This window comes from Panthera pardus, unplaced genomic scaffold (genome assembly GCF_024362965.1).
Source record: "Panthera pardus isolate Hobbes unplaced genomic scaffold, ASM2436296v1 HiC_scaffold_7, whole genome shotgun sequence".
Taxonomy (NCBI): Eukaryota; Metazoa; Chordata; class Mammalia; order Carnivora; family Felidae; genus Panthera; species Panthera pardus.
The window spans coordinates 79,395,074-79,418,148 of record NW_026527002.1 but is presented as its reverse complement, the minus strand read 5'-3'; the positions used below and the strand labels follow the sequence as shown (position 1 = coordinate 79,418,148).

Below are 23,075 nucleotides of genomic sequence, written 5' to 3'. Positions count from 1 at the left end.
ATCTATTGGCTTTTAGTATCTTCAGAGTTATGTGTAACCATGGGGAGCGATTTTTGAAGCCCTTGTAAGGTCCTATTGAAGGTGGCTGTCCTGGGGCTCCTTGAAGTATCTTTCAGGGGTTGTTTGGGCACATAAGGACTCACGAGGGGAAGCTGGGATGGCATTTGGGTCCAGGCAGAAAAGAAAAGAGAGCTACAGCAGTTTTCCTGGGGATGATGAGGGAGGGGAAGGGGGCCCCCAGGACCTGCCATCACCAGCCTCAGCTTCTTTAACCTGAGGCTGTGTCTTAACACAGGGGAAAGCAAGGGTGCAGCCCTGGACCAGGCTGGGGCCCCCAGAAGTCCTTCCTTCTGGGAGCCTCAGAAGGTTTCATCGAACCAGGCAACTTGTGTGGAACAGACTTCTTTAGCTGCCCTAGCGATGATCTCAGGGAAACGAAGGTGGAAGGAGATTGGTCTGCAGGTACAGATTATTCTTCCTTTTCTGTGGCCTTGGAACTAGTTACTTTCCAAACCTGACTGTGCTTTTAAAAATACACATTTTAAGGCCACACCTCCAGTGTTGTCATTCAGTACCTCTGAGTCAGGCCAGGAAATTGCAGTGTATTTTTACTGCTTGGACTTTCTTTGGAATTCTCTTTTTAATGATTTTTCAACAAGTGCAAACTTGTTTCAAGTATAGTGCACATAATTTATTCCTGAACCATTTTAGTGTGCATGGCTGACCCATTGCCTCAACACCCCTAGAGAGGTGAGTGTGTACTTTCCACAAAGACATTCTCCTCATAAACCACAACCATCAAAATCAGGACATTAGCGTTGATACATGAGTATCATTGATACATGAGTATAGTCTGATCCTCAGACTGACTCTGTTCAAGTTTTACCCACCGCTCCTTTTCTTTCTTTCTCCTCCTCCCCCTCCTCCTCCTCCCCCTCCTCCTCCTTCCCCTCCTCCCCCTCCCTCTTCTAGCAGAATGATCCAGTCCAGAGTCATGTGTGACTTTTAGTTGTCTTGTCTGTTTCTTCTTCTCTAATCTGGAATGGTTCCTCAGTCTGTCCTTCACTTGTATGACCTCGACACTTGCTTTTCAAGATCAAAGGTCAGCTCTTCTGTGGAACGTCCCTAATTTTGGCTCATCTGTTGTTTCTTCATGATTAAATCCAGGCTGTGCATCTTTGGCAGAAACATCCCAGAAGTGATGCTATGTTCCCTTTACTGCGTCCTGTCAGGTGGTGCATGATTTAAAGTTGTCCCATTAGCATTGATTCAGTTTGATATGAATCCTCTTTTTTATTTAAAAAATTAAAAAACTTAAATGTTTATTCATTTTTTAAGAGAGAGAGAGAGAGCACGCAAATGGGGGAGGGCAGAGAAAGACTGGAGACACAGAATCCGAAGCAGGCTCCAGGCTCTGAGCTGTCAGCACAGAGCCCGACGTGGGGCTCGAACCCATGAGCTGTGAGATCATGACCTGAGCTGAAGTCGGATGCTTAACCGACTGAGCCACCTAGGCACCCCCATTAAAAAGTATATATATATTTTTAGAGTAATCTCTACTCCCAACATGAGGCTCAAACTCACGACCCTGAGATCAAGAGTCCCATGCTTTGCTGACTGGACCAGCCAGGGGCCCCTCCTCTCTCTCTTTTTTTATTTTAAATTGAGATACAGCTGATATATGACATTGTGTAATAGGGTATGCAGCATGTTGACTGGATACACCTGTATGTTGCAATAGGTTTACTGCTGTTGTGTTAGCTAACACATCCCATCTCATACTTGTCGTTTCCTTGTGGTGGTGGGAACATGTATGATCTAGTTTCTTAGCAACTTTGAAGAATATACTACAGCATTATTCTACAACTTATTCTCTCTCAACAATATACTACAACTTATTCATCTTCTAATTGCAAGCTTGTACCCTTTGACCAATGTCTCTGCAATTTCGACAACCCCCGGCCCCTGGTAACCACCATTCTACTATTTCAAAAGCAATCTGAATCCTCTTTCTCTGCTTCAGAGAAAGAAGAAATGGAAAAGGTATGGATAATTGAAGTTAAAAATACCCTTCCACTTGATCAATGTTTTTTGAATAATTTAATTGATGTTCTTTGAATAATTCAGATATATCCCGTATCAAGTTGGCAGGCAGTAGAGACACGGCCTCAGTCTTTCCTTTAAAAATTAGCCTTAGGGGCACCTCAGTGGTTCAGTTGGTTGAGCATCATGATTGCAGAGTTGTGGGACTGAGCCCTGAATTGGGCTCTGTGCTGAGTATGGAGCCTGTTTAAGATTCTGTTGGTCTCCCTCTGCCCCGCCCCTTCCCGTGCTCACACACACTCTCTAAAACTAAAAAACCCCAATAATAATAAAAATAAAAATTAGCCTTAATGCTGTAATATTTAAAACACACAAAATGTATAAAGAATACTATGACTTGAATTATAATAACATCTGTAATATATATAATATACAACATACATTTCCAATTGGATTATTACATATTATGTTATATGTAACATATAAAATGATACAATATGATATAAATATAATATAATATAATATAATATAATATAATATAATATAATATAATATAATATAATAATATAATATAAAACAGTTGAATTCTCAAACCACTGAGTTCAAGAATTAAGCCACTAACCAATTCAGCTTTCTCTTGTGAATTGCTTTTCAGCTTCAGTAGACTATGAATTTGCCCAGAACTGATTGACCCAGGCTTCCCTGACAAACTGACAAAATCCAAGGCTTTGGAGGCAATTTAAGGCAATTAGATCCTAACTCAGGCCAGACAAGATGCTTGGTTTTTTTGTTTTGTTTTGTATTGTTTTTTAGTAGCTACTTAGCTTATTCCTCCACCTGGTGGTCACATATGGAATTGCAGCTACCCATGATTTCCCCCTTCTCAGGATTTTTCTCTTAAAAATATTTTTTCCCTTATTTAAACTTTATTTTGAAATGTAAAGTGTGTGAGAGGACAGGGTGGCCATTGCGGGTCCTCAGTGGGATCCTAGGGGTGCAGTTTAAAAAAGATTTAAAAATGTAAAATACGATTTTCTTAAGTTGAATATAATTTATCTTTAAATCTCTCTGGTTCTATAAGTTACCACCATGTATTGGTGAGAACTCATAAGTATTAGCTGCTCAAATTTATAACTTTTCAGTCTTCGGCGTATGTAGTTTCTGTGTGTGTGTGTTTGGGGATGTTTTCCTTTGTTGATTCCAAGAACTTATTGCTAATATATGACAGGCACAGAGGTAGATGCTAGCAGGAACAAGAATGATCTGCATGTCAAATTAACATGATGCTTCTAATTATCCTTCATGAAACAGGAAGCCTCTTTATTAATCTATAAAAGAACGAAACCTAACATAGTAAATGATATTTACTGATCACCTGCTATCTGGTAGAACACATGTCATTTCTGAGAAAATGCCACAGCTCATTTGCATTGTTTGAAATGTAGTAAACAGTATATTGTAGTCATTACTAGGCTGTTTGGCAATCATTCTTGAGATTCCCGTGGATGTTAAGTTCGTTGCTGAAAGTTTGAAGGAAAATGCGCTATTTATGTAGTTTCAAAGTATCTTTTCGCAAATTACTTATCACAACAGGAAGAGGAATAAATTTACAGGGGAGAGACAGCAAGCTCCACCTTAGCCAAGTGACCAGTTATCACAATGGGACAAACCAACATCATGAGTGGACTGAGACCACAGGCACTAAGGGCTTACACCATTTCTATGGCATTAAAAAAAAAAAAAAAAAAAGACATAACCCGAATTTAATCAGGAGAAAGCATTAGACAAACTCAAATTGAGGAACGGTCTAGAAAATAGCTGGCCTGCATTCTTCCAACATATTAAAGTCACGAAAGCAAAGAAAGACTGAGAAACCGTTCCAGATAAAAGATCTGACAACTAATTGCAACAGGGGGAAATAGCTACAAAGTACCCAGCTAGGATATGTGCATGGATACCTATATCTATCTATCTAGAGAATGATAAAAAACAAATTTGGCAAAAATGTAAATCATTGGTGAATAAGGAGAGAGAGTGTATGGGAGTTCTTTTTACAATTCTGCGCCAGTTTCCTGTGACTTTGAAATTACGTAAAAACGTTAACCCAAAACAGTGTTCCCCCACACAAGCTCGTTGGGGACAAAGAACCGGTCTCTGTGAAACGAAACGACTGTGCACTTCTAGAAGAAAGTGTGAGGGAGCACAGGGCGGTTCAAAGAGGAAACCCATCAGTCCGGGACCGGCGCTGCCGGGGAAGGTGCCCTGCAGCGGAAGGTCGGGGGGCAGCCCTGTGCTGGGGGGAGGGCCCTCTGCGCCGAAGGACCACACCGAAAACACCAGGAGGCGCAGAAGGGGATGGCTTAGACGGGGCGAGAAAAGGGCCGCGGGTTTGCCCCGAAGTCCAGGCCTGGGCTTTGAACGCCCAGCAGCCGGGTGGGCGGGTCGCCCCGCTGCAGAGGGAGACGGGCGCAGGACCCACCGCCTCCCACCCCCCTGCGTCGGGTTCCCCTGTCGCGTATTTCTGGGCGGAAAAGGGCGTGCCCAAGAGTCAGGCCGTAGGTCCCTCCCGGCCTGCAGCTGGCCCGCCCCGCGCGGGGACCGCGGAGCCGCTGACGCACTCGGAACGCCCGCGACTGGCCAGGTTTCCCCGGCAACGAGCGTCGAACCGCGGTCCCGGCGCTCGCGCCCATTCGTCACTTCCGGCCTCTCGTCGCGTACCCTGCGGCCTGTGGAGAGGTTCCAATTGGGAGCATCTCTCCCCGCGTAGCTGGGCTGTCGTGACGGGGTTGGGATTAGCCAACAGCCAACTCGGATCCTGCGGGAGGAGCTGTCGGGGACGCAGGTGGAGCTTGGCTTCCGTCGTCCTGCCAGTCGCTTTCAAATCCGCCCCCTGGGCGCCGCGGTTAAAGGACGCCTAGCGGCCTGCCAGATCTGGAGCATGCGCACTTCCCACCGACCCAGGTTTACGGAACCGCTGCTCCGGGATTTCTGCGCAGCCCGTGGGATTGCAGAAGGGCGGGCCGGGGGCGTGTCAGTGGTGGGGCGTGTCGCGCGAGCGAAGGCTTTGATTGGTCAGTTAGAAGCCCCGCTAGCCGACCCGCTGTCGACCTCTGGCGGGCTCTGGAGTTTCATTCATTCGCTCATTCATAGAATGGATTGATTCACTCAACTTTCCCTGAGAGTACGTTGTGTCGGAGCTTGTGCTCGGCGCTGGGGATTTAGAGCCGAGTCGGACTCCAGGAGTCCACGATTTGGCTGGCTCCCTCCTTTGCAACCGTGTCGCCTCTCTTCTCCGCCCTTGCCAAGGGAGGGGACACCCATCCCATCCTCCTGCAAGGACCTCGGCGGAGAGCTCCCCCGCCCCAAAGCAGCAGTGGAACACTGAAAGGCTTTACCTCGGAAAAGAGTGTAGCTCTTCGCGCGGGTGTCGTGAAGTTTAACCTGAGCTTTGGCGCTTCTCTTGGTTTGAATCCCGGCTTTGCCCCTCACTCTCTCTGGCCTCTGGTTGTCCAGCGCTGGCTAAGACTCGAGTCTGAATAATGCGAAGGGGAAGGATTTCGTAAACCAAAATCAAAGTTTGGCCTCCAGGTCCAAAGCACCCTGTCGAACCAACACATTGGTAATAAAACTGAGTTGTAAATATCCGCTGTCTCATTCTGTGTCTTGCTTCCCAATTGTTCCACACTCAGGAGGGGAAAACAGGGATGTTATTGCTTACTCCCCCTAAATCAGAACAACCTACCTCATAAAGTCCTCATGAGGGTTACGAGAAATTTTGTGATCAGCATATTGCACGTTACCTGCCAGGTAAGTGGTGGCTTTGTGATTTTATTACTGTGAGGGAATAGATGGGAAAGACCCGCTCCAGTGGCTGGTGTTTAGTGGTATTAGGTAGTTGTAGCTAACAAAATGAACCTCTTCCCTTTTCGCTTGGGAACTAGAGAACCCAAGTGAGACAGGGCACTACAGGCGTGTTTGAGTAGACTGCAGGGTAGAACAGAGCCCTACAACACGGAGAGGGGTGAGGAACCCTTTAAGCTCTTGGGGGATCAGAAATCCTGAGGGGTGATGGACTTGCCCAAAGTGGGGAGATCATATCGCTTGACCAGAACACTCGTAGTCAGGACAACAGGCATAAACTGGGATTGTTTCAGAGAAATCAAGGTATGTGGTCACCCTCTCCCAAAGCTGAAGAAGCAGCATGTGACAGTGTTGAGATGGAACCCCAGTCTGCCCCACTGTGTCTCAACACGCTTTCTCCTATGTGATTTTATTGAATCCTGGCGACCGCCCATGAAGTGATTATCCTCGTTTTATGGAGGAAGACATTGAGGTTGTGTAGTTAGTGAGTGATGGGGTAGGTGCTCTCCCTGCACTCGTGACTCATGTTTCAGTGACGGTTCTGAACTCCACAAAGCCTCCTGGGCGTTGGTCCTCATCTTTGGGATGTTTCTGATAAGCCTCAAATTCTGCCTCATTTTATTGGAGAGCTTCCTAATAGAGCTCTGTATCATCAAACTTTCCACCTCCACTAAGACTTTTGTAGAAGGGATCTGGTATGGGTGGGGTTGGACCTGATTACTTTAGAGGCTCCTTCCAGTCCATCTTGAGTCCAATCTACAGACTCCTGGAGAGCAGATTTTGTCATCTTCTTTGAATTCTGAACATTCAGATGAGACACTCGGGAAATGTTAAAGCTATGAAAGGGGCACAACTCCAGGAGCAAGACAGCCCTGGACTGGTGTGGACACCCCCATGGATCCATTTGAATGCCAGCCTCTGCATTCTCTGGCCTCAGCTTTCTCGTTGGTAAAAATGTAGGCTAGTCTCCTTCTCTCTCTCCATCTCTCTCTCTCTCTCTCTCTCTCACAGACTTGCTGGAACAATAAAATAAATTAGTATAAGTGAGTGCACTGTAAACAGAGAAACACTGTACTAAAATAGCAGTGTTTCCTTTTGCCAGCTTTCAGTCTCGCTTTTTAATTACTTGTCTTATTCATTTAGAGAATAAGAACAGAGGAAGACTATGGAAAGAGCACAGGCCATGGAGTCAGACAGCCCTGGATTTGAATCCCTAAATGACACCAGCCATTTGTGTAACCGCAGCCAAGCTGTGTGTCCTTTCTGGACATCAACACTAAGAATAGCTCATCAACACTAAGAATAGCTACTCTGCATGGAGGTTATGAAGACAGTGTGAACTACTAAGTCATGGGGCTCTACTCCTGGCACACAGACCTCCGTCAAGGGTGGCCCATTGGATGGCTGTTTTCTGTAACTGTCAACATTCGCTCCTCGTGCCATGGAGCAGGCACTATGGGCATCTTTTTGTGTTGTCATGAAGGCGCTCTCGCTCAGTCCCTGTGTGCCTCTGTTGAAAACACCTCCTGGTTCTCTGGTATGCTGGAAATCTGCTCTACTTGTTTTTCCCTGAAGATCTGTTCTGCTTATAACTCATTCCTACTCTTTGGAAAGCAATTCAATAAAAACTCAATTGGTTTTCCACTGGCCCTGGACAAGGATGAGGGATAGCATTTTATTATTTTATAGAAAACATGAATAATAAAGTAAGTCATAAAACAGCACTGGGCACGTAGCAAAGAGGCAATAAATGCTTGCCTGACTCAAAGCAAACATGGGTTTTCATGGCTGCTGTAGTTGCTGAGGGGACCATTCTGGTCTTCTATTACATTAAAAGAATTAATTAATTAAATTTAAGTAGACTTCATCGCCAGCTGGGAGCCCAATGCAAGGATTGAACTCAGGACCCTGACATAAAAACCTGAACTGAGATCAAGAGTCCAACGCTTAACTGACTGATCCAGCCAGGTGCCCCTAGAAACATTTTTTTTAATTGAAAAAGAAATACATGCTCATGGTAAAATATTTAAACAGAACACAAAGATGCACAAGGGAAAGAGTGTCTCCCTCCATCACCCTCAGTTCTCGAAGCCCTTTCTGGAGATGCACCATTAACAATTCCTTGTGTGTCTTTCCAAACATGCTGTGGATGATCTAAGCTATGTATGTAAATTCCTTTTAAATTTATTTTTAAAATAGGGAAGTTTAAATCCTTAAGTGGCTTCTGCCCTCTGGAACAGCTGCCCCGCCCCCCCTCCCCGGGCCATTTCGGGGGTGGTGGGGGCTGGGTGTGGATGGATTGCTGGGGCCCTCCAGGGGGGTAGAGGTTCCACCCACGAGGGATCGGACCACGCTCCTGCTCCGGCTCTGACCTTTCACCTCGCGCCCCTGCCCAGCCCGGCTGCTGCGCGGGTGAAGCACGCCCAGGAGGACGCTTAGACCGCGCGTGCCTGTTTCCAAGCCTGCAAAAGGAGAACTTCTACAGCCAACAGGTAGTTCTGAACATCAGCGATCCCTTCTGTGGGTGCTTGGTCCCCGGGGCGGAGGGGAGCCTGGCAGGGGGAGGGGGCGGTGGGCTGACACTTTAGGGGTCTTGCCGGGCCCCGGCAGGGGCGTTGAAGTTTGAGCAGCGCGCCTCGAGGGGGTTGGAAAGTGGCGCTGAGACACACACCCTGCTGGGTGTGGCGACCCAGGAGGGGAGGCTTTCTCCCGGTATCTGCTGTCCCTTCCCTCCCTTCCCCTCTCCTCTCCCCTCTCCTCTCCCCTCTCTCTTCCCCCTCCCTGCGGCCCTCCGCGTCTCTCGTAAAGCCCGGAGCGGAGCCCGGGCCCGGACTGGCCCCGCGCATGCGCAGGAGGGTGCCGGCGCGGCCGCCGGTAGGAAGCGCCAGCTCTGAGTAGGGGGAGCGGCCGCAGAGGCTGCTCGGCTCCGCCGCCCGCCAGGCCGTCGGCTCCTGCTCCGGGCCCGGGGCGCCGGCTGTGTAAGTGCGAGGTGGGGGGCTCCGGGCCGGGGTTCGGCCGGCTGCGGGAGGGCTGCCTGTGTGTGGCGGCGAGCGACGGCGCGAGTCAGCCCGCACCTGCCCGGGCCGGGGTCCAGTTCGCACCCGCCCCAGCCCGTGACCCTGCCCGGCTCCCGCAGCACACGTGTCCAGGGCCGCGTCCGCACCTGCCACCCCGGGGTCCCGGGCCCTGCTCTCCGCGGCGCGCGGCGGCGGCCCCCTCCCCTCTTGCGCCGAGCCGGGTCTGGGGACCCCCGGCGGGCGCCGGTCTCTCTCCCGGCTGGGCGCCCGGCCTGCCCGGGGCTTCCCCCCCCTGTGCCTGCCATCCTGGCTCTGCGCGGGGTAGAGAGTGCCTCCGAGTGAGCTCGGCGCCCGCAGGCGCTCTTCCCCGGGATGAGATCTTCGCGTGGTCAACTCCGGCTGACCCCACTGGGGTGGCGGGGACAGACGCGTGCCCGCACTCTGCTTGCCTACGCTCCTCTCCTTCTCGGGAACCGCCGGCACAGATGTCTTTTAACCCACGGTTTTCTGGTGTTCAGACAGGGTGCTTGTTGAGTTCCTATGTTTTTTTTTTCTAGAGAGAGGGATTAAAATGTTGAACAGGGCTCGGTTTAGTTCAAAATGAACTGAAGGCGTGGGGCTGTGACATCCTCCATCCATCTCCCCCCCCCCCCACCACCAGTTTAAACTAGTGACTGGCAATTTTTGAAAAATAATTGCAGCCAGTTCCTAATCCAGCCCAGCGAGTGCTTGTGAACATGACACAACAGCATCGGAGGCATGATGTTGGAGACCCAGGAATATTGCCACACTAAAGATCTCCTGGCAGGGTTCTGTTTGTTTTTCTTAATTGTGTGGCAGACTAGTAGTATAGACGGAAAACTAGTTGTCAAGAAATATAACTATTTATTAATTATTATTTTATTTTATTATTTTAATTTTTAAAAATGTTTTTGAGAGAGAGAGAGAGAGAGAGAGAGAGAGAACATGAGTGGGGGAGGGGCAGAGAGAGAGAGAGAGAGGGAGACCTAGGATCCCAAGCAGGCTCCAGGCTCTGTGCTGTCAGCACTGAGCCCCACGTGAGGCTGGAACTCACGAACTGTGGGATCATGACCGGAGCCGAAGTTGGACGCTCAACCGACTGAGCCACCCAGGCGCCCCAAGAAACGTAGTTTTTTAAATAACTGGTTTATTGAGCTATCACTCACATACCACAAAATCCACCCATTTAAAATGTACAGCCGCATGGTTCTGCTATATCCACAGTCGTGCAATCATCGTCGTGTCAGAACATTTTTTATCAGTTCAAAAAGAACTCCTTTCTCCTTGCTAGCGACTTATTCTCTGGTCCTGCAGCCCCTAGTTTACTTTCTGTCTCCAGGGATGTGCATGTTGTGGGCATTTCATATAAGTGGAGTCATGCAGTGCATGGCCTTTTGTGATTGGCTGTCTTTCACGTAGCATGCCTTCAAGGTTCACCCGTGTGGTAGCTGTATCATCAGTACTTTGTTCCCTTTATGTCTGAGTAACAGCCTATTGTTGGATAGACCACATTTTGGTTATCCGTTCATCAGTTGATGGACACTGGTGGTGTTTCCGTTTTTTGACTATTAAGAGTAAGGCCGCTGCGAACATTTGTGGACAAGTTTTTGCGTGGGCGTATGTTTTCGAATCTCTTTGGTAGGTACCTCGGGGTAGAATTGCTGTTTATAGGGTAGCTTTATGTTTAGCTTTTGGGGGAACTACCATGTTGAAGAAATATAGTTTTGATGTCTTAATATTGTGTTCGATACTATTAGGAGATGGTGAACAGAATGACGGAGCCTTACCTCATCTGTGAGATTAAAGACAATAATACTTCTTTCTTAGGATTGATGGGAAATCTCAATAGGGCACGTTATAGAGAGCCCAGTGGATTTCTTTTCTCCAGCTTGTGTGAGACCAGTTTCCTCCTGTGTTAGATGCGTATTTTGAATTTGGGGCAAAAGTGAAGAAGTTTGCTGAAACTGAGCCGCCTCAGGGATAATCCTTGCGTGAGGCTGCTGTAAGGTTTATTGACCTGGGGCGTGGATTTGATTGCTGGTGTCTTTTAGTGCCTTGTTAGAACTGGAAGGGACCCAGAGGGATCATTTGGTTCAGGGTGACTTATTTGTTTAGATTTCATAGATTCGTAAATTCCGGAAAACTGGGGGCAGAGACAGGCATGCCAGTGTTAGTGTTGGCCTAGATAGGACAATGGAAAAATAACCGCCATCTATTCTCACCAACATTTTGTAAAAACCAGGGTGTTTTAAGGCCAAAAAATGTGGAAGCTCATTACCATCAATTACAATAGTAGTGAATATTTATAAAGCACCTACTAAATTTACGTAAGGTTAGTTTTATTCTGGTTTTTCTCATTTTACTTGAGGCTAGGGAAACGGAACACCTGTCCTGAGACCCGTGTCCAGGACCCCCCGTCCACCCATCTTCAGGTGGATCTGCGTCTATAACACACCTGCCTCTTTTTTTTAAATTTTGTTTATTTTTTAAGAGAGAGGGAGAGCGCGCGCATGAGTAGGGGAGAGGCAGAGAGAGGGAGACACAATCCGAAGCAGGTTCCAGGCTCTGAGCTGTCAGACAGAGCCCGATGCGGGGCTCGAACTCACGGACCACGAAATCATGACCTGAGCCGAAGTCGGACGCTCAACCGACTGAGCCACCCAGGCGCCCCTGCACCTGCCTCTTTTGTGTCTCAGTTTTCTTGCTCAGAGAAGAAGGCATTGCAGGACTAAGCAGCATACCCTGCTGACAGAGGACAGGTGCAGAGGCGAGGCTCTAAAACTACTTGACCTGGGGACGCCTGGGTAGCTCAGTTGGTTGAGCATCTGACTCGATTTTCGCTTGGGTCTTGGTCTCACGGTTGGGAGATTGAAAGGCCCGCTTGAGATTCTCTCTCTCTCTCCCTCTCTCTCTCTGTGTCCCTCCCCCATCTCTAAAATAAGAAAAAACCAACCCCCCCCCCCCAAGTCCTCCAAAACTAGTTGACCTGCTGACAAGTAGGCTGTAAGCTCCTTGAAGTTGGACCTTCTCCCTTTTTCAACTGTTTAAAAATTTTAAAATACAGACAATAGCAAAAGTATATGTAATGTTTATGTATAGTTTAAAGAATGGCAAAACTCATGCCCCCGTGTTTGCCGTTCAGCTTAAGGCATGGGACAGAAGTACTACTTCTGAAGCCCGCTGTGTCTCTCTCGAACTACGCTCCTCTCTGCCATGCAAGGAACCACTACCCACATTTATTTTTCTTTCTTTTTTTATAATATGATTTATTGGCAAATTGGTTTCCATACGACACCCAGTGCTCATCCCAACAGGTGCCCTCCTCAATGCCCATCACCCACGTTCCCCTCTCCCCCACCCCCCATCAACCCTCAGTTTGTTCTCAGTATCCAAGAGGCTTTTATGGTTTGCCTCCCTCTCTCTCTGTAACTTTTTTTCTCCCTTCCCCTCCCCCGTGGTCTTCTGTTAAGTTTCTCAAGATCCACACGTGAGTGAAAACCTATGGTATTCTTTCTTTCTCTGACTGACTTATTTTACTTAGCGTAATACCCTCCAGTTCCATCCACGTGGCTGCACATGGCCAGATTTCCTTCTTTCTCATTGCCAAGTAGTATTCCATTGTATATATAAACCACATCTTCTTTATCCATTTGTCAGTTGATGGACATCAAATTTATTTTTCTTTATGGTTTTACCATGCGTGTAAATATCCCTAAACAATATATTGTTTAGTGTTGCCTGGTTTTTAATTTTATGTAAGCGGGGAGAATCACGCTCTTTGCGTTGATCCACATCTTTATTTGCCCATCGTGTTGTTGAGATTCAACCATGTTCCTGGGTCATTCACGTTCACTGTTCTGTAGTATTCCGTTATGTTGGAGGGCCACAGTTCATTTATCCATTCTCCTGACAGTGGACATTTGGGTTGTCTTTAGTTCTGGCTTCTAAGAACCTTTGTTTATGTCTCTTGCCATCTGCAGGCCAGAGTTGCCTAGGATGTACCAGTCTGTATGGCCACTGTCATATAGGAGAGTTACTTTTTAAAATTTTTTTATTTTTTTAAATTTTTATTGAGAGTGAGAGACAGAGCGCAAGCAGGGCGGGCAGAGAGAGAGGGAGACACAGAATCCGAAGCAGGCTCCAGGCTCTGAGCTGTCAGCACAGTGCCTGACATGGGGCTCGAACCCACAAACTGTGAGATCATGACCTGTGCTGAAGTCGGACACTTAACTGACTGAGCCACCCAGGTGCCCCAATAAATAGTATATCTATACAACGGAATATTACTCAGCATTCAAAAAGAAGGAAATTTTGACCCATGCTACAATACGGATGAGCCCTGAATACATTCTGCTAAGCGAAATAAGGTAGTCACAAAAGGACACATAGTGTATGATTCCACTTACATGAGGGATCCAGAGCAGCTAAATTCACAGAGACAGTGGGGCGCCTGGGTGGCTCAGTCGGTTAAGCGTCCAACTTTGGCTCAGGTTGTGATCTCACGGTCTGTGAGTTTGAGAGTCCTATGTCAGTCTCTGCTCTGACAGCTTAGAACCTGGAGCCTGCTTCTGATTCTGTGTGTCTCCTTCTCTCTCTGCCCCTCCCCTGCTCATGCTCTCTCTCTCTCTCTCTCTAAAATTTACAAATATTAAAGAAATAAAAAAAAAATTCACAGAGACAGAAAGTCAGAATGGTGGCTACCAGGGACAGGAAGGGCGGGGTTGGGGGGTTGTCCACTGAGTGCAGAGTGTGAGGTGGGAGAGATGGAAAGTTCTGGAAGCAGCTACACAATGATGTGAATATACTCAGCGCCATAGTGGTAAATCTTATGATATGTATATTTTACCACAATAAAACTTAAAAAAAAATTTTTTTTTAACGTTTATTTATTTTTGAGACAGAGAGAGACAGAGCATGAACGGGGGAGGGGCAGAGAGAGAGGGAGACACAGAATCGGAAGCAGGCTCCAGGCTCTGAGCCATCAGCCCAGAGCCCGATGCAGGGCTCGAACTCACGGACCGTGAGATCGTGACCTGAGCTGAAGTTGGACGCTTAACTGACTGAGCCACCCAGGCGCCCCCACAATAAGACTTTTATTTTGTCCATTTATTTTGGGTGTGAAATGGTCTATCACTATGGCTTTAATTTGCTTTTTCCTGATTGTCATTGAAGCGGGGCATCCTTCTGTCCATGTCTTGGCTGTTTGAGTTTCCTCTTCAGAGATACCTATTTGAGCATTTTCCCCATATTCTGATTGGGTCAAGTGTCTTTCTTACACATGGATTACCCATTGTCTCGGTGTCATTTATTGGGGAGTCTGTCCTGTCCTACTGCTCTACAATGGCACCTCTACCATATTTCAAATGACCATGTATGTGTGGGTCTGGGTCTGGGCATGATCACGGTCCATCTTTCTTTTTATCCCTGTGCCAACCCTGTGCTGACTGTAGCTTTTTATGTGGTCTTTTTTCCCCTCCACAGATTTATTGAAATATAATTTATATACGATACATTTGACCCATTTAAATCTACAGTTTAGTGGTTTTTAGTGTATTCACAGAGCTACGTAGCCACCACTGGTTTTACAACATTTCATCAGCCCCAAAAGAAACCCTGTATCCTGTTAGCAGTTGTAGTTGTATCTGGTCTTGCTGTTGGGGAGGGGGACACATGCCCCTCCTCAGTGGTGATTCTTGGCTGTTCTTGACAGTCTCTCTCTCTATATATAGACTTCCCGGTAGGAAGTCTAATCAGAGTAGCATTGAATCTATATACCAGGTTGGGGAGGATTAACATCTTTCTTCTCTTTGTACTCATGAATATGTGTGGGACCCTGTCTTTTCCTCTGTACGGAGCCTGGCATGTGGGAAGTTGTCACTAAATGTTGGGTATGTGAATGATGAACTTTTACGCATCATTAATGTCAACCAGAGCCCCTCACAAAAAAGAAAACTAAACCTTGGTGAAACTACGCGACTCGTGGTCACATAGCTTGACAGCCAGGGACATACTCGAAGGACTTGTGCCTGCCTCCATGTCCTCTGCCACCTAATGGGCTGGCAGCATCCTTTTTGCTGATAACGTGGGTTACTTGGCTGCTTTAAATTTCATTAATTCGATCTTATCTGTAGGTGGCTTTTCTTAGGTGGGTCTAGGTGTGATGTGTGCACATGTTAATAAGGATCTGTATTTGGGAGAGCTCATGGCTTGTGTAGAGCCTGGCTCAGAGTGCCCGCTGAGCCCCTGCAGGAAGTGGGAACGCCATAGCAAAGGCTGGGATTTCCATCGTGACTCAAAATTCCCAACTTCTGTAACCTGTGACACCTCTATTTTGGGTGCAAACATACTGAATAACTTGGTGACACTTCACCGTACAGCACTGTGGAGAGAAGGGCTGTGTGCTTGTCCTTGTCTTTTCTTTCTTTCTTCTATGCACTTGTTCTCCTGGGCCTCGTGGACACTTCATGCCTCCACAGCGCCCAGGACTTGCAGGTGCTGCTGCGACACGGTCCTTGTCCGTAGGGCCTGTCCATGGTGCTTGTCCGTAGGGCCTGTCTGCGCGCGGTCCTCGTCCGTAAGGCTTGTCCTTGTCCCTAAGGCTTGTTCTTGTCCTTAGGGCCTGTCTTTGGTGCTTGTCCGTAGGGCCTGTCTGCCGTCCTTGTCCGTAAGGCTTGTCCTTGTCTTTGTCCATAGGACCTGTCCTTGTCCTTGTCGTAGGGCCTGTCCACGGCACTTGTCCGTAGGGCCTGTCTGTGCATGGTCCTTGTCCGTAAGGCTTGTCCATAGGCCCTGTCTGCGGTCCTTGTCTGTAAGGCTTGTCCTTGTCCTTGTCCATAGGGCCTGTCCATGGTGCTTGTCTGTAGGTCCTGTCTGCGGTCCTTGTCCGTAAGTTTTGTCCTTGTCCTTGTCCATAGGGGCTGTCCTTGTCCTTGTTGTAGGGCCTGTCCGCGGTGCTTGTCCATAGGGCCTGTCTGCGGTGCTTGTCCATAGGGCCTGTCCTTGTTCTTGTCCGTAGGGCCTCTTGTCCGTAGGGCCTGTCTGCAGTCCATGTCCGTAGGGCCTGTCTGCGCGCGGTCCTTGTCCGTAAGGCTTGTCCTTGTCCCTAAGGCTTGTTCTTGTCCTTAGGGCCTGTCTGTGGTGCTTGTCCATAGGACCTGTCTGCCGTCCTTGTCCGTAAGGCTTGTCCTTGTCCATAGGGGCTGTCCTTGTTCTTGTTGTAGGGCCTGTCCGCGGTGCTTGTCCGTAAGGCTTGTCCTTGTCCTTGTCCTTGTCCATAGGGCCTGTCTGTGGTGCTTGACCATAGGGCCTGTCCTTGTCCTTGTCCGTAGGGCCTGTCCTTGGTCCTTGCCCGTAGGGCCTGTCCATGGTCCTTGTCTGTAGGGCCTGTCCACTGCCATTCTGGGCTTCCCTTCATCTCTGCGCAGTGAAGGCCTGGACCAGATATGTGTTTTGCTGTTGCTTTTAAAGCCATGGCTCCTTTTGAGAAACAGAAAACCTTAAATCTCCGCCTTCAGCCCTGGCCCTTGAGGGCTTGAGAAGTCTCCCAGGGACTGCCATACCTCTCTGTTGAACGCTGCGGTGGGTGTGGTTCTTTCTGAGGCGGCGTGGAAGAGAATGTTTGGAGAATGCCTGCTAGGAGGGGTAGTGGGCGGGCCGTGTGGCACCTGCTGTGGGACTCGGGCTCAAACACTGCCTCTCAGGGGGCCTCTCTTTGCCTCAGGTCCTCCACCAGTAGAGTTGAGGTGGTGTTACGGAGAGGTTTAAGTGAGATGCTACACATATAAACCATTTATGTCCTGTAGACTGGAGTTCAACTCCAGATCTTCTGATTCCACTGTGGTTCTTCTCATTATGTCCCGCCGAGGGGAAGAGGGAGCAGTTCAGTGGTTCCATCGGCACCTGGCTAGGTGTTGGAAATAGACAATGAGAGACGCGCTTTTTCTGCAGGACCTCGAGGCCTAGACCGAGAGCTGTGGCATTGTGATAAGAGCCGTGGTGGCCGTGTGCAGGAGTCCAAGGACAGATTGTAGCCCGCGGCTTTGCGTGGGGCTTACCCGGCCTCCCCGGTGGTGAGCGTCAGAACCGCCGTATCCCAAGGTGGGCCGACAGCCTTCAACACCCGTGCACCTCAAAGTCCCCTTTCTCTCTTTGGGCAGGGTCTTCAAAATGAGTGTCCCCGACTACATGCAATGTGCCGAGGACCACCAGACTCTCCTCGTGGTGGTGCAGCCTGTGGGCATTGTGTCGGAAGAGAACTTCTTCAGGATCTACAAGAGGATCTCCTCCGTGAGCCAGATCAGCGTGCGGGACTCCCAGCGGGTGCTCTCCATCCGCTACAGGCACCACTACCCACCGGAGAACAACGAGTGGGGCGACTTCCAGACCCATCGCAAGGTCGTGGGCCTCATCACCATCACAGACTGCTTCTCGGCCAAGGACTGGCCTCAGACCTTCGAGAAGTTCCACGTGCAGAAGGAGATCTACGGCTCCACGCTCTATGACTCCCGCCTCTTCGTCTTTGGGCTGCAGGGGGAGATCACGGAGCAGCCGCGCACCGATGTGGCCTTCTACCCCAACTACGAGGACTGTGAGGCGGTGGAGAAGAGAATCGAGGACTTCATCGAATCCCTCTTCATTGTGCTCGAGTCCAAGCGTCTGGACAGGGCCACAGACAAGTCTGGGGATAAGATCCCCCTCCTCTGTGTCCCGTTTGAGAAAAAGGACTTTGTGGGACTGGACACAGATAGCAGGTAAGTTTACCTAGGGGCCCAGAGGCTTCGTGATCGGGCTGCTTCTGGACGGCAAGACGGGATAAGCAGATAGCAGAGTTTCACTGCAGTGGGGGGTGGACAGGTGCAGTCCGCAGTTTTCAGACTTGTAAGGATGGGCCAGCCTTCCGTTAAGGGAAATCCTTGCAGGGTTAGTGTGTACCCCTCCTCCCCCGTTTCAGACTCCTTGTGGGACCCCCTGAGGTGCTGTCCAACATGGTAGCCCCTTGTGGCTTGTGAATACCAGAGAGGTGACCAGTCTGAGCTGAGATGTGCTGTACGTAAAACGCACATCAGGTATTGAGACTTAGCATGGAAAAAAGAAAATATCTCATTAATGTATTTTTAATTTTTTTAATGTTTATTCATTGTTGAGACACAGAGAGATGTAGAGCATGAGTGGGGGAGGGACAGAGAGCGAGGGGAAGAGAGGATCCGAAGTGGGCTCTGTGCTGACAGCAGAGAGCCTGACGCGGGGCTCGAACTCATGAACTGTGAGATCATGACCTGGGCTGAAGCCAGATACTTAACCGACTGAGCCACCCAGGCGCCTCATTAATATTTTTACATGTCAGATGGTAGTATTTTACATGTATTAGTTAAACAAAATATTAAAATCAATTTCAGTAGTTTTTTACTTTTTAAACTGTGGCAACTGGAAGGAAAGTCTTATTTCCGTGGCTCACATTTTATTCCTATCGGATAGCACTGCCTCAGCGCCCAGTTTGAAACTTTGATTCATCCTTGTCCCTTCGATTCATAGATGAGGTGCCAAAGCAGGAGAGGCGCCAGAGCTAGGAGCTAGCTGAGCTGAGCAGGAAAGGAGGTCTGGCCGCCCAGGCTGGGTGCTGCGCACGGGTCAGGCCCCTTCTTCCTACGATAGCCACAGCGTCTGACTCCTCGCTGACAGTCAGCCTAGACAAGCATCATCAGGGTGTCAGAAACACCACCAGGGACTTCCCAAAGAGCTCCTTATACAGATGAAAGTGTGTTCACGTTCTCAGTATTAGAGGGGGTGTTGGACAGAGCAGGAAAAGATCAGGCCTCACATTTCCCCTGAGATTCAGTCAACAACTGAACTTTGCCCCAGAATTGCAGGTTAGCTCTCTGTGCTGTTTGTTCCCCCGGTCTGTCCCCTGCTCTGCTTCCCTGTGCTGTGACCATTGTGTCCATGCACGGAAGAAAACGACGTGTGATAGTTTGCCTAGAGGAGGTCCCCTTGAGTGAGGGAGAGTGTCGGCTTCGTGGCCTTGGGCACCTAGTCTCTTAGTCCCCTTCTTCTTCTTCTTTTTTTTAATATTTATTTTTGAGAGAGAGAGAGAGAGAGAGAGAGCAAGCGAGCAGGGGAGGAGCGCCAGAGCGATCCATAGAGATCAGAGTGATCCACAGAGACCAGAGCAATCCACAGAGATCAGAGCGATCCATAGAGACCAGAGCGACCCAAAGAGACCAGAGCGATCCATAGAGACCAGAGCAATCCATAGAGACCAGAGCAATCCACAGAGATCAGAGCGATCCATAGAGACCAGAGCGACCCAAAGAGACCAGAGCGATCCATAGAGACCAGAGCAATCCATAGAGACCAGAGCGATCCAAAGAGACCAGAGCGATCCATAGAGATCTAGAGTGATCCATAGAGACCAGAGCGATCCATAGAGACCAGAGCGATCCAAAGAGACCAGAGCGATCCATAGAGACCAGAGCGATCCATAGAGATCTAGAGTGATCCATAGAGACCAGAGCGATCCAAAGAGACCAGAGCGATCCATAGAGACCAGAGCGATCCAGAGACCAGAGCGATCCAAAGAGACCAGAGCGATCCAAAGAGACCAGAGCGATCTATAGAGACCAGAGCGATCTGTAGAGACCAGAGCGATCCATAGAGATCTAGAGTGATTCATAGAGATCAGAGTGATCTATAGAGACCAGAGTGATCCGTAGAGACCAGAGCGATCCAAAGAGACCAGAGCGATCCATAGAGACCAGAGCGATCCATAGAGATCTAGAGCGATCCATAGAGACCAGAGCGATCCAGAGACCAGAGCGATCCAAAGAGACCAGAGCGATCCAAAGAGACCAGAGCGATCTATAGAGACCAGAACGATCCAAAGAGACCAGAGCGATCCATAGAGACCAGAGCGATCCATAGAGATCTAGAGTGATTCATAGAGATCAGAGCGATCCAAAGAGACCAGAGCGATCCAAAGAGACCAGAGTGATCCATAGAGACCAGAGTGATCCATAGAGATCTAGAGCGATCCATAGAGACCAGAGCGATCCAAAGAGACCAGAGTGATCCATAGAGATCCACAGCGATCCATAGAGATCAGAGCGATCCAAAGAGATCCAGAGCGATCCAAAGCGGGCTCTGCACTCAGAGCAGCGAGTCCCATGTGGGGCTCAAACCCAACCATGAGATCATGACTTGAGCCAAGGTCAGACACTTACCTGATTGAGCCACCCAGGTGCCCCTTCTTCTTCTTCTTCTTCTTTTGTTTTTTTTTTTTTTAAGTTTATTTATTTTGAAAGAGAGACAGAGAGAACATGTGCACACGAGCTGGGAGGGACAGAGAGAAGAGAGAGAGAATCCCAAGTAGGCTAAGCACTGTCAGCACAGAGCCCAACGTGGGGCTCGATCCCACGAACTGACATGAACTGAGCTGAGATCAAAAATTAGATGCTTAACTGACTTGAGCCACCCAGGTCCCCCTCTGTGTCCCTTTCTGTAGATTGTGGATCAGGGTCTCCCGGGTGAGGCTTAATTAACCCAGTGTGCATGCTGGCAGAGTGCCCACTGCAAAGTAGGTGGTCAGTAAGTTTCTTGAATTTACCTAAGGTCAAACACTGCCCTTCTGCTTGTTGGTAAGTTGGAGGAGAAATTGTCACAGAACCGAGAAAAACCAGGCCCTAGGCCAGCCCTGTGAGTGGGGAGCACAGAGTAGCCCAAGTTCCACCTGCCTGTGGTGCTTTGCAGGGTCTGGGGTGGTGTTCATTTCCTCGCCACGCGCTTTTAGTGGCCTAAGGAAGGGGCAGGCATGTTGCACCTGTGACCTGTGCTCAGTCCTCCTGGTGGCCCTGTGGTCTACATGCTGGTCCTCCCCTTTTACGCCTTGGGGCCGGGGTGGCAAGGTGTAGGAGCTGGTCAGCCACGAGGGACAGAGCTATGGTGCCCACTGAGCCCTCTCCACAGCGGTGCTCAGTGGGGCGGGCGCCCTGGCCACTGTCCCTTACCACACGGGGCTGCACCGTGCACACAGCCCCTGCACTCCCCAGCCGCAGCGGCCTGGGGTGCGGGCACGGACTGGCTTGTCCCTGCCGCCCAGACCAGTGGGGGAGAGGCTGAAGCCTCAAAGGCAGCTGGGAACCCCGCTCTGACCCCATGCCTGGGACATCCTCCTTTGCTACACGAGGCACCAGTGACATATTTTAGTCATCGACTTCTTGGCTTTGAGGTTGCAGACCCACCAGGGAATGCCAGCTTGTTCTTGCCCTTTGAAATCTATGCTCACGGTTTGAAGGGAGTGACAGGACTGTCTTGGGACACTGCCTGGCACGTGCCGGGTAATAATATCAGCAAGCATCGAGTGAGGGCCTCCACGTGCCAGGCGTGGCTCTAGGCCCCGGAAAAGCGGCAGTGGATTGAACTGGCCTCCCGGTGGGTCCATTCTGCTCTGAGTGCTGTAAACACTCAGCTCTCTTTTGACCTCAAATCAAATACATTCTTCTGTAATCTCTGCTAACACTGTTGCTCTCACTGCTGTGTAGCGGGTTCCATTCCTGCAGCTCTTGTAGGAGCGTCCAACTGAAATGAGATCGTATTCTGCAGCTCACAAGGAAATGTCTAGGTGAAGGCCAAGTTTCGGTTGGTGCACTGGCCACATGGATAGGCCCCGTGGCCGACTCGGCTGAGTGCAGGCCCCACACTTCCCAGTAACGTGGGGTGCGGGTGTATTTCACTTGAACATCCCGCGTGCCCCTGGCCTCATGAGAGCCCCTTGGTAGGTTCCTGGACGTGCAGTGTCGTAGGCGTGAAAGTTATTTTTGTTCTTGTGTGTTTCTAATTTTTGCTTGTTCCTCTTTCTTTTCTTTTCCTTTTTTTTTTTTCTGTCATACCGCCCTGTGAGTATGTTGTTGGGTCTGAAAAGGTAGGCTGTGAACATATTGCCTTGAAAATAGCTAGATTTCCCTGTGTGCTGCCTCCTCATTGCCTTTACTGCTTTAAAAAACCAAAACTTACCGCTGCCTGGATCCGTATTACTCTGATCATCTTTTTATTTTTGAATCATCTTATTAAAAGTTTTTTTTTTTTTTGCTTTTTTAGCACGTAACCCATGGGTGTTTGATATCTGTTTAAAATATTTGCTTTGGGGAACTTGTTTGGTCTTCCTTCGCATTTGGTGACAAATGAGCCCTGATTCATCTTTTTTGTTCGTTTTGAAGAAGTGAGATGCTAATTGATTTGGGTGGCTTCGCGGGCTTTTCCGCCGGGCATCTTAACCTGTAAAGTCTAAGACAAGCGGCCCCTCGCTCCATTCTGGCTTTTGAATGAGCACCTCGGGCACGTGTTTCCTGGCTGTTGCTGTGTGATGTGCATGACGGTGCTTTAGCTCCCGCGGCGGTCGCCGGTGCAGGGACGCGAAGGGACGCCGAGGAGGGCACGGTTGCCCCTTGCCCACCCCCGCAGCATGCTACTGACTTCACTTCACCTTAGCACCTCTCCCTCATAAAAGGGCAGAGACTGTCCAACAGTCTGCACCGGTCTCATGCCCTTTTATGACAGGGACTGTTTCTAAGCATTAGGAAAATGTGGCCTTCTCAATAGCTGGTTCATTTGGATCTCGTGGACACAGGGACCTCTGTGGTTGACCACAGCTGACTTTCTGTGTTAGCCAGTAGGCATGCAGAGCCGGGTCATGGGGTTCACCTGAGCGGTCGAACGGGCCCTTACTTGCACCAGCCTTTACTCTTCATGAAACTCCGTGTTGGTGAGAATTAGCCGTTTCTGTGTTTGTTGAGGTTCACGTCTGTCACTGAAGGGCGTGTCATTAGTTTGCGGCGGGGGAACTCCAGCAGTTAACCAAGCTCGGTCCTGGAGGGAGAACCTGGGGCTGATCCAGGTCCTTGTGTTCCCCCCCCCCCGGCCCAGCTCCCCCGGGGGTGGGGGGAGGTTTTGCCGCGGCCACCGTGCTGGCCGGGAGGCCCTGATTTCTTCTTTAATGCTCTGGCCCGAAGGGGAATACTTTCGTCCTTCGTTTACTTTGCCTCAGTTGAGACTGGCTGGACTTTCAGAAAGAGTCCCTCATGTTCCGGGGTGGGGGACTAAGGCAGGAGTGCGGTGGAGCAAGTACGAGAAGCCGTCCGCCTT

General features: G+C 49.4%; 2 protein-coding genes across 7 annotated transcripts in view; one reads left to right on the top strand and one right to left on the bottom strand.

The window, feature by feature from the left end:
* Positions 1 to 8,339: 8,339 nt before the first annotated feature.
* Positions 8,340 to 13,757, bottom strand: LOC128775285 (collagen alpha-1(I) chain-like). Its single transcript, XM_053896170.1, has 3 exons — positions 13,644 to 13,757; positions 8,742 to 9,410; positions 8,340 to 8,456 (listed from the first exon to the last, which is right to left on the bottom strand). The coding sequence occupies exons 1-3, from the start codon at positions 13,755 to 13,757 to the stop codon at positions 8,340 to 8,342; spliced, it is 900 nt and encodes a 299-aa protein (XP_053752145.1).
* Positions 8,757 to 23,075, top strand: part of TRAPPC9 (trafficking protein particle complex subunit 9) — a 570,776-nt gene continuing 556,457 nt past the window's right edge. For 5 of the 6 annotated variants that reach the window (XM_019459757.2, XM_019459759.2, XM_019459760.2 and 2 more), the window contains exons 1-2: positions 8,757 to 8,882; positions 17,099 to 17,692. In XM_019459757.2, the coding sequence (XP_019315302.2) occupies positions 17,109 to 17,692 (584 nt within the window). In that variant the 5' untranslated portion in view covers positions 8,757 to 8,882; positions 17,099 to 17,108. Of the gene's footprint in view, positions 8,883 to 17,098; positions 17,693 to 21,820; positions 21,856 to 23,075 lie in introns of those variants that run through there. The other variant, XM_053896558.1, reaches the window with a different exon arrangement.